Here is a 10,601-nt window from a genome sequence, read left to right on the forward strand (position 1 = left end):
AGGTGATAGTGCCTTTATCAGCCTTGAGCAAAAAGGATGTGCTAGTGCAGAGTGAATGAAAGAGAAGTCAATATGTGAGACAAGTCATAAATCAATCTGACTGTGCTATGTGGAAGCATGTGAGCACATATCTGACATATTTCTTAAATTTAGGAGGACACATTCATCTTGCTTGCGTTCTGTATACGTGTTTGTGTACATGTACGTGCGTGTGTATGTCTCATGTTGCAGTGGTTGCAGTCTGTTCTCTTCTGTCCTGTGATGCTCTGCAGCCAGACTGTATGCAGGACTATAATCACTCTGACAGATTTATGCTGAAAAAAATTTGCAGACATTTACTGACAGTAAAAAAGGGTCTGTTTGAATGTCAAGCAGACTATATTGTGACTAGATGACAATCTTCAAGTACAATAGGAGACATTATTATACGACAGACCCAAATAAATAGATTTGATCTGAATCATGACCTGCACCATGTTTGAAAGATTATACCTTCATAATGAATTGGACTTCAGTTTGAATTCAATGAGTCTGACCCGATAAGATTTGGTGTAGGATGGAGATTTTAAATTTGCTTTGAAGCATGATTGAAATGTCTCATTGTCTCTTGGTTCACATGAATTGAGTTGCCTGCACTTTTAATCCCATTGGAAGCACAAAGAACCGTAAACAAGCACCAGCGAAGTGACTGTGCAAAGACCTAAGTCTTTTGTATGGCTTTTGAATGTATTCACAACAAACTTCCTCTATAAAACAAGGCAATCGGAATATTCTTAGGTTTTGTTGTCCTTTTCACACACGAAAGCCAACTGCCCTCTCTGAAAATCAAATGCTTTGCAATGTTAAATCAAAGGCAAAATGGAAAGCATGCCAAGATTACCGCTCTATGTATATAACAGTGTTATGCTGCATTTGGCTCCAGTGCACTATTTTCCAGGTCACCAAAGTTGCAAGTGAAAAAAACGAAAGCATGGTAATTGTACGTGCAGCCTGTGATTGGTCCATGAAGAGGTCAGCTTAACCTTGCAGATATCAACACCCATTCCACAAGCAATAATCTATGGATGAAAGCTATATTTTCCCAGTTGTCATTGCTTTCAAAACATTTGCTAAGCTGTATTTTTCCATCTACAAGATGCTGTGTGCCCAGTTCTACAGCATCTATGACTGCAGTCCACCTCTGCCAAAGGAAAATGCCACCCTGTCTGATATAAATGCACAAGGTACTGCCTGCAAATTATTAACCCCTCAGTTGCCTTGTATTAGAGACCCATGCTGTTCTATTCCCACAGCAATATGGAATGTGCTGTGGTTTACCATAAGCAAATCTGCTGCAATCATGACATATAGTCAGCACAATGCACTGCTATGTTGCGCTTACTGGTGTGGATTCCCTACAAATGAGGCCAGCAGTCACACATGCCGTCACTCATACAAGGCCCGTCAAAAGATGTCTTTGGGCACCCCTAGACATCTCCATCACCCTCTCCTAATTGGTGGATGGACTGTGTTGTGGTCATTGCAGCAACACGCGATGTGACACAGCTGAGATGTTTATATGACACGACAGAACAGCCCATAAGGACAAAAGCCTGTTTGTGATGCAGCTAAATTGCACTTGGATGGGAGCCAATACACTCTTAGTATCTCCCGCAACACAAACAAGCATAGCAAAGTGAAGGGTGCCACCTAGTGTCTACCCTCTTGCTGAGACACCTTATGCTTATAAGCTATGTCATTTTTTTTTAGCAGACGATAGTGGAAAAAACAATGAGGGAGCGTCCTAATATTAGAATTCCAAAAACAAATCTGGTACATTAATTAAAAGATTTTACATAAATGCTGGGCACAAAATACATATTCGGCAGATTAGGTGCATGTATCTTTTCTTGAGAGTTTTGCTACTATAGCTATGATGACATTCCCTACATCCAGTCATTTTGCTCTAACAGAGGTTTTCCATCACTGTGAACAGCTTTAGGAAATTGCATGGCCTGTATGAACAAATGTCCTCTCATAGGAAATCAATATTATAGGTCTCCAGAGTACAGCCTTTGTCATTCAGGTTTTCAAAGATTAACCTTTATTTTCACCTGGTGGCAAGCCTGCCATTAAAGCCCTGTGTGACTCCATGAGTCCGGCCTGGAACGTTCTGGCTGGGTTTAGTTGTAGAGTGAGTCAGCAGGGCTCAACAGGAGGCTCAATCACAGTCACTACAGCCTGCATCCCTACAAACTGCCATGATGGTACCCTTCCAGGCTGGGCAGAAGAGGTGAATACAGCAAGCCAAATAAAGTATCATATATGAGGTTCAGGTTTCATCAGCATTACTTGTTCATAAGCATCATGTACATTAGTCAGAAAAAGCTGCAAATATTCAGTTTTTTTATCTTTCTACCAAAGTGGTTCAAAATCAGAGTTGACTTTTAATTGACTTGGATTTTAAAATATTTTTGCTTTGAATGACACAGCAAATGTTTGAACATTCAATTTTGTCACTAACAAACCAATCCCAACACAACTGTAACTGTTTAGGTAGTGAAACTTCAGCTAATTTTGACTCAAAACTCAAAAACACTAGCCAGTATACAAAACTAGCAAACACAGCTTTGAACAGTTACAGACACAGAAATCATAATAGTTCACTTAATTGCAGGAAATATGTGTTTCAGTAGAGATAATCATTAAGGTTATACACTTTTAACATTTACTTCAAAACAATGGGGTCTAACTGGGGGATGCAGTCTCATTTCCTGCTCCCAAATGCAGGACAGTGGCTAAAATAAGGCTCCACCTCTGGATTAAAATTATGTGCTTTGGTAGTGACATGAAAACATGAAATATATATATATTAAAAAATAAGCTATTTATTTAAAAAGTAAGCTCATAATAAATCTACCTCTTACAATCTTAAATCATCATCATCCTTAACCACTTAGTCCAGATAGGGTCGCGGTACAATCTTAAATCTTTCAGTTTAAAAGAAATATTGAAAAAAATGCAAAAAAAAATAAAGTTCACAAGTTCATGAAATTTAGGGGTTAGAGTTTGGGACAACCACCACCCAGTAGAAAGTGCCCCATAAAACATCAATATTTTTATCTCTCCCGCGACCCTGACAGAAAAGCGGCTTAGAAAATGGATGGATGGATGGATGGATGGATGGATGGATGGATGGATGGATGGATTTTTAGCTCTTCAGCTCTCAGTCTACCTCTGCTAATGGAGAATGCCCCCCGACATACTGTCCAATGTAGCTGCATGAAGTACTGTTTGCAGTTGGTTGACCCCTCAGTCATTTTGACTTAAAGGATATATTTTAATATCTTCTAACATTATGCAATATTTTATCCACACCGCAGTATGGAGTAAAACGCAGCATAGTATGTCAAATAAATCTACTGTTAACATGACACACACACACACACACACACACACACATTTTATATATATATATATATATATATATATATATATATATATATATATATATATATATATATATATATATATATATATATGCGCAACAGTGCAAAGCATCCATCAAAACACTCTGAATGCTTCAATTACTCTTTCTTTCAAGAACTTCTGAAATTTGGAATACAAACTGGAAAAGTGCAAATGCTCTCCCCTACTGCTGAACTGATTTACAGTTTGTCAAGTAAACACCTTTTCCCCAGAATTCTCAATTATCACACTTTTAAGCTTGCTTAATTCAAACAATTCTTGTAAACACATTGCCAAGCTTTGGTGAAAATGAATACATTCCACAACATCATTACATATGTAAAGGCAAGCAGGTGTTGCTAGGATATGTTAGATATGAAAGTAATGGGAGAAGACAACATAGAACTAAGGAACAGAACAAGGAAATATCAATAAGAAAAGCAATCATCAGTCTCTATTAAGACACAGTGAATCACCTCCTATATTTTACCGGAGAAGTGAAATAAGCCATGTCTGGCAACATGTTTTGAAAATGTGGCTCATTCTTGATGTCAGTAATCTGAGTTAAGGCGAGGACACCAAGGCTGTCTATCATAGCGAAGAGAAGCTTTAGTCCTGTTTCTCTGTGACGGAAAGTCATTACGTGGACATGAGTAATGTGCAGAGTGTTTGTAGTTTGTCTGGATGAGTGAAGGGAGGCTGTTGTGCAGTCGTTGAGTGATAGGTGTACATGGAGGTAATCAAATTCTCCCTGAAGAGCTGCATCAGCAATGGTTTCAGTCTTCATAAAGAGCTTTTTTCCTAGGTCAAACAAAAGGTAAGTAAGGCCGATGTAGCATTTCTAATGATTATTTAAAGAATTGTAGCCAAGCTGTAACCAGAAGCGACAACAGTTCAATATTCAAATGTTCTATATTAATAAAAGTTAATCCTGGTAAGAAAGTTATGGTAAATCCTGTGTAGTGCTTAGCAAGCATAACAAAGGTAAGATGTTGATTTGTCAAGCACCATGACACTTTTTTATACTATTCTAATGGTTCCTTACACTGTGTTGGTCCTAATGGTCAGACTGTTTAATTCCAGGGGTTATTTGATCCACAGGAAGCCGACTTGAGTGCCAAAGTTGACGCCATCTCTAACATGGGAGAAAAAGGAATCAGGGAGGCAGGAGGTGCACAGAGTGAGGTTGGGTTGGTGTGTCACTGTGTCATCATGGATGTGCTCTGGGAGAAGCCCACCTCTCTCCAGGAGGATTCTAAAAACACATGTTTGAGTGGGATATACTTCAGTAAAGTGACATACAAAATCATCAAAAACATTATTCTGTGCCAATAAGATGTACAGGTTGATCTAGCAAAGATGCATATTTTTCTTTTTAATTTAAATATGGACACATCATTTTTTTGGCAGTATTGCTATAGTGGTATTTATTACATCTCATCAATCACCTTTAAAGTATGTAAAATCGTACAGGTTTTGCAATTTACTAAAATAGTTTTAGAAAACTGCATGGTCTGTATTAGAGGTAGCCTTTCAATAAAATCAACATACTAGGTCTCCAGTACAAATATTAATAGCTTTGAAGCTCAACCTTTATTTTTTACCTGGTAGCAAGCCTGATGTCAACATAAGGCCTGCGTGAGTCCATGTTTCTAACACAGTCCGGATGGATGGCCTGGAAATTTCTGGCTGAGTCTTGTTCCATAGTGAAACAGCAGGGCCCAACAGAAGGCCCAATCACAGCCACTATATTAACAAGCTTGCTGCCAAACTCGAGCACCATGGCATTCACTGTTGCCATGGCAATCCCCATTAGGGTACCCCTCCAGCCTGTACAGAGCCAAAACAGCATCATATTCAAGTTTGAGCGGTCCTGGAGGCATGCTTTCCATCATTCGACAGAATTGTACAGCAAAAGAAATTTAATCTCTCATTAAACAATTATGAAATATTTGCTGGTAAGAACACACCCCAAACCCCAATTGTAACTGTACAGTAAAACCTGGAAAACAGCATTCTTAAAGACTAAACAATGAAATAAAAATCTGTGAATTTTGGAATGCTAATTCCAACTGAAACAATTCACAAAGAACATGCTCACAGCGGGCCTGGATTTTGCTTCAGCTTGATTTCAATACTTTCTGAACATCATGTATTTTGGTTTGTTTAAAATACTGAATGTGTTGTTTTGGTTTACTTCCTTAAGACCAAGAGTGAAGTGGAAATGTTGCTTGTCATCAGAGAATCCAAACACTCTCTTACTGCTCCATATGCTGATATAAGCACAAACATTTAAATATAAATAAATAATACATATTTATGCTCCCTCAAGTGTTCACTCTGATCTGAAGAAGGCTTATAGCTATAATAATCATTTTAAAAATTACACTTACTCCAAAGAAATAAGATTCAGTCTTAACAAGTACCACTTGAACCAGGTGCTAGACTAGTTGGCCTGTTGCTCAATGAGAAAGGGGGCAATTGAGAAGTTCGGCAACATAGAGGTGAAATTAATTTCTTTACATCACTGTTGAGCTTTTGTAACTAATGATAACACTTGTTGGTACATGCACTTACACAGCACCCAGTGCAATTGCCATACATCATCAGAAGAGAAATAAGAAGAATGTGTTTATTGTATATGCCTGTACTAACAGCCCTGCTAGACAGAACAGAGAGAATTAATATCTAAGTGAGGGGCGAGAGTTAATCCACCTAATAAGATCTCTCTACAGGTATAACTGTTGGAGCTGCACACAGGAAAACAGCATATACAACCCCAATTCCAATGAAGTTCGGACGTTGTGTAAAACAAATAAAAACAGAATACGATGATTTGCAAATCCTTTTCAACCTATATTCAATTGAATACACTACAAAGACAAGATATTTAATGTTCAAACGGATAAACTTTATTGTTTTTTGCAAATATTTACTCATTTTGAATTTGATGCCTGCAACAAGTGCCAAAGAAGTTGGGACAGGGGCAACAAAAGACTGGGAAAGTTGAGGAATGCTCAAAAAATGCCTGTTTACGAACATTCCACAGGTGAACAGGTTAATTGGAAGCAGGTGAGTGTCATGATTGGGTGTAAAGGGAGCATCACTGAAAGGCTCAGTCGTTCACAAGCAAGGATGGGTGAGGTTCACCACTTTGTGAACAACTGTGTGAGCAAATAGTCCAACAGGTTAAAAACGACGTTTCTCAACGTGCAAGTGCAAGGAATTTAGGGATTTCATCATCTACAGTCCATAATATCATCAAAAGATTCAGAGAATCTGGAGAAATCTCTGCAAGTAAGCGGCAAGGCAGAAAACCAACATTGAATGCCCGTGACCTTTGATCCCTCAGGCGGCACTGCATTAAAAACTGGCATCATTCTATAACGGATATTACCACATGGGCTCAGGAACACTTCAGAAAACCAGTGTCAGTGAACTCAGTTCGTCGCTCCATCTACAAGGGCAAGTTACAACTCTGCCATGCAAAGCGAAAGCCAAATATAAACAACACCCAGAAACACCGCTGGCTTCTCTGGGCCGGAGCTCATCTGAGATGGACTGACGCAAAGTGGAAAAGTGTCCTGTGGTCTGACGAGTCCACATTTCAAATTGTTTTTGGAAATCACGGACGTCGTGTCCTCTGGGCCAAAGAGGAAAAGCACTGTCTGGATTGTTATCAGCGCAAAGTTCAAAAGCCAGCATCTCTGATGGTGTGGGGGTGTGTTAGTGCCCATGGAAAGGTACATACAGGTTTTGGAGCAACATATGCTGCCATCCAAGCAACGTCTTTTTCAGGGACATCCCTGCTTATTTCAGCAAGACAATGACAAGCCACATTCTGCACGTATTACAACAGCATGGCTTTGTGGTAAAAGATTGCGGGTACTAGACTGGCCTACCTGTCTCCCATTGAAAATGTGTGGTGCATTATGAAGCGCAAAATACGACAACGGAGACCCCGGACTGTTGAGCAACTGAAGTTGTACATCAAGCAAGAATGGGAAAGAATTCCACCTACAAAGCTTCAACAATTAGTGTCCTCAGTTCCCAAACGCTTATTGAGTGTTGTTAAAAGGAAAGGTGATGTAACACAGTGGTAAACATGCCCCTGTCCAACTTCTTTGGAACGTGTTGCAGGCATCAAATTCAAAATGAGTGAATATTTGCAAAAAACAATAAAGTTTATCCATTTGAACATTAACTATCTTGTCTTTGTAGTGTATTCACTTGAATATAGGTTGAAAAGGATTTGCAAATCATCGTATTCTGTTTTTATGTTTTACACAACGTCCCAATTCATTGGAATTGGGGATGTACTCCAAACATCAAAAAAGAAGCTGTTATTCACTTTAAGATGCAGAAGTGAAAGAAAAGGTAGGGGAGAAAGTGGAACATGAGGGGATCAAAGTCACCTGCATGTGCTGCTCCAATGACCTTTGCCACAGGATCAGTGAAGAGCAGTGGCATGCAGTCAGCTCCTGGTGCTGCTATGACAATGCCTGGCTGATTTGTCACAATCGCATCATAGCTCTCGGGTGCAGGCTTGCTCATTACCCACACGTCACTGGCATGGTTGACCTGACAGACAAAAAAAGGTCAGGAAATTTTGTACAGAAAAAAAAAACCCTGTTGTCTTGGTTAAGACAAAAACACTGAGCTAGGCCACTGAGTCAGAATGAACAGGTTTTAAATGAGTAACTAATTGCTGAGTTATGTTTATGTAAGATTGCCAAACAAAAGCTTGAACCAGAACCATTTTACAGGCAGTTTATTTGTGTACCATTTTACAGGCAGTTTATTTGTGTACCATTTGACAGGCAGTTTATTTGTGTACCATTTGACAGGCAGTTTATTTCCCTATGCTCCATGGATTTGTCATTCAAAGGTAAAACTGGTGCAGGGGTAGTAGGTGTACCTTAGCAAGGTGAAACTGGTTTGGCTGAAAGCCAGCCTGCAGTCCGAGCCGTCTAAGGTTTTCTGCCACCACGGCACTGGAGTCTCTACGCCTTGAGCTGCTGAACAGGTTCAGAGAGCTTAAGGTGCTGATGTAAGAGATCCCTCCTGTTCTTGTGGTGAAACCATGAGAAAAGCAATCTTTGGAAGAACAGAAAAAAAAAAAAACAGAATGAAAGATCATATTCGTCCAGCAAAAAAACAGGAACCTAGCTAGTTTAACAAAGCATATGGAAATCAGGGTTGCTGTACAAATTTTAAAATTTAAATGTAATGCTTTTTTTCATTAAGCATGAATGCTTTAATTCATACATATACAGTTCATGATTGCACAATCCCTGAACCATCTATTTTTTGTGTGTGTTTGACTTTATTAGTTCTGCCATCATCCAGCTCTTCATCAGTTGTCAGTTTCTGACCACAGGACCACTATTGGCTGGATAGATTTGGTGGGCCATCTGTCCTGATTTAGTTTAATATATACAGTGATTCTTTTTCACCTGGGGTGTAGGCATCACCTTAAAATGTAAACCTTCTAATAATTAAAACAAGACTTTTTTTAAGACTTACATCCTTGAATATCCAATATACTGTATCTTTGGATTGGTCAAAGTTAAGCAAAAAAAATAGTAAAGTAAAAATGCTACACAGAGCTGGATGATATGGCAAAAAGTTCAGCTCATGAATTACAATATTTCAAGAGGTTTTCACAATATGAAGTTTCCACACTATGGTGGGCAAAATCTAATAAATAAGCAGGTCTTATTATGGTCTCCTGGTAATCAAACATGCAGTTGGGAAGTGTTGCTTAAATGTTGACCACATCCACTTTATACTCAGAGAAGCATATTGGGACATCTTGGGACATCATTTGTCACAATAACTATTGTCATATTGCCCAGCTCGAACTACATATACTAATACATACATATACATATTAACCTACATATTATTGTTTAGTTAGGTAAATGTACACTGTTTACATTTACAAATTAATCAATGATTAAAACGGACTAAGACTGACATTAATTGTTAAAATTATTCAAATTTACCTGAGATCATGGAAGATTTCAGAATTGTAATTTCTCCCTTCACCGCTGGAAGGCGCTGTAGAAACGTGCTGATTTCGTCCTTGACTTCAGCGCGCTGAGAGCAGGTGAGGGCCAGGTCATCGAGCGGGCAGTGTAGGTCGTTAAACACAGTGCGGTAGTGGAAACTGTAGACAGGTGTGAAGAGGAGCTCCTGGTACACCTGGAGGACCGCCTGCCGACGGCTGCAGGTCAGGACCTGGACATCAGTAGCGTCCAGGGCGTCCGCAGCCTGTTTGAATGAGTAAAGGGAGGCTGCTGCGCTCCTGTTGATTACAACATGTACACGCCTGTTCAGACGAACGAATCTGTCCAGAACAGCCGCCTCGGACAGACTCTCCGTTTCCCCGCTGCGGGGCGTGTGCTGGTGAAGGAGGAGATAAACGGGCTCCTCGGCGCTGTTACCAATCACTTCTTGCAACCTGCTGACGCGCCGCTCGACGCACCGGCTGTACTGCGGGCAGTGCGGGTGAAGCAGATCCACGAGAACAACCCGAGCCATCTAGCTACACCTCAGACTTTTACCCTGCGGTTCAAAGTTGTCCTCACACAAGCGGCTGAATCCGCAGGACTGATCTGTACAGAGTCAGCAGAAGGGCTGCGTAGCTCCGGGCTAGGCTAATGCAGCAGTTCGTCCGTTCTGGTGTTTCTAGGCCATTTGATCTTCAGGTGTGCAGTACTCGCGTGTCCTGTGGCGGTTTTCACATCATATTTAAACCCTCACAGAAGAGGAACTTGTCGTTCAGCGCTTGTGTCTGAAATACAGTAGAGTCCGCACTTCCGGCAACACGGACCGCCCTCAGTGGAAATTCCTCCGAGAAAAAACACGAAGTGCTGAAGCTAGCGTCGCGCGCAGCCTCTCACAGGAGCGGAGGAGAAATATCGCTCCTCTTGACTTCATCCCAGTTAGAAAACGACGAGCTTTCTCGGTTTTGTGAGCTCCTCCTTTCACCGGGCAGCGCTGCCGTTCTAGCCGTCCAGTTTCGGTTTAATCGGAGTGACTCGGGCCTTCTGAACCCTGACAACACGGTGGAGCTCACTTTCACCATTAGCCTGTCACAAATTGCTGTCATTATTATTGCTGTTTCAATAATACAGTCTGTTGTTTTA

The 10,601-nt window shown here is 40.4% G+C and overlaps 1 protein-coding gene across 2 annotated transcripts; it reads right to left on the reverse strand.

The window, feature by feature from the left end:
- Positions 1-3,685: 3,685 nt before the first annotated feature.
- On the reverse strand, positions 3,686-10,289 carry lacc1 (laccase (multicopper oxidoreductase) domain containing 1). Of its 2 annotated transcripts, XM_017710870.2 has the most exons (6): positions 9,456-10,289; positions 8,366-8,544; positions 7,863-8,028; positions 5,052-5,277; positions 4,493-4,702; positions 3,686-4,248 (listed from the first exon to the last, which is right to left on the reverse strand). In XM_017710870.2, exons 1-5 carry the CDS (start codon positions 9,991-9,993, stop codon positions 4,534-4,536), a joined length of 1,278 nt encoding a protein of 425 aa, XP_017566359.1. In that variant the 5' UTR covers positions 9,994-10,289; the 3' UTR covers positions 3,686-4,248; positions 4,493-4,533. The 2 variants fall into 2 exon arrangements, with proteins under 2 accessions (XP_017566359.1, XP_037395556.1); XM_037539659.1 differs by having other exon boundaries at positions 3,686-4,702.
- Between the last annotated feature and the right edge of the window lie 312 nt (positions 10,290-10,601).

This window comes from Pygocentrus nattereri, chromosome 6, assembly GCF_015220715.1.
Source record: "Pygocentrus nattereri isolate fPygNat1 chromosome 6, fPygNat1.pri, whole genome shotgun sequence".
Taxonomy (NCBI): Eukaryota; Metazoa; Chordata; class Actinopteri; order Characiformes; family Serrasalmidae; genus Pygocentrus; species Pygocentrus nattereri.

Coding starts and splice junctions, on each gene's coding strand:
- lacc1 (XM_017710870.2), bottom strand. CDS start 9,993: ATGGCTCGGGTTGTTCTCGTGGATCTGCTTCACCCGCACTGCCCGCAG. Junction 5,278..7,862: donor CATTGGAGCAGCACATGCAG/GTGACTTTGATC, acceptor GGCTCTGTACAG/GCTGGAGGGGTACCCTAATG. Junction 4,703..5,051: donor GACATCAGGCTTGCTACCAG/GTAAAAAATAAA, acceptor ATGTGTTTTTAG/AATCCTCCTGGAGAGAGGTG.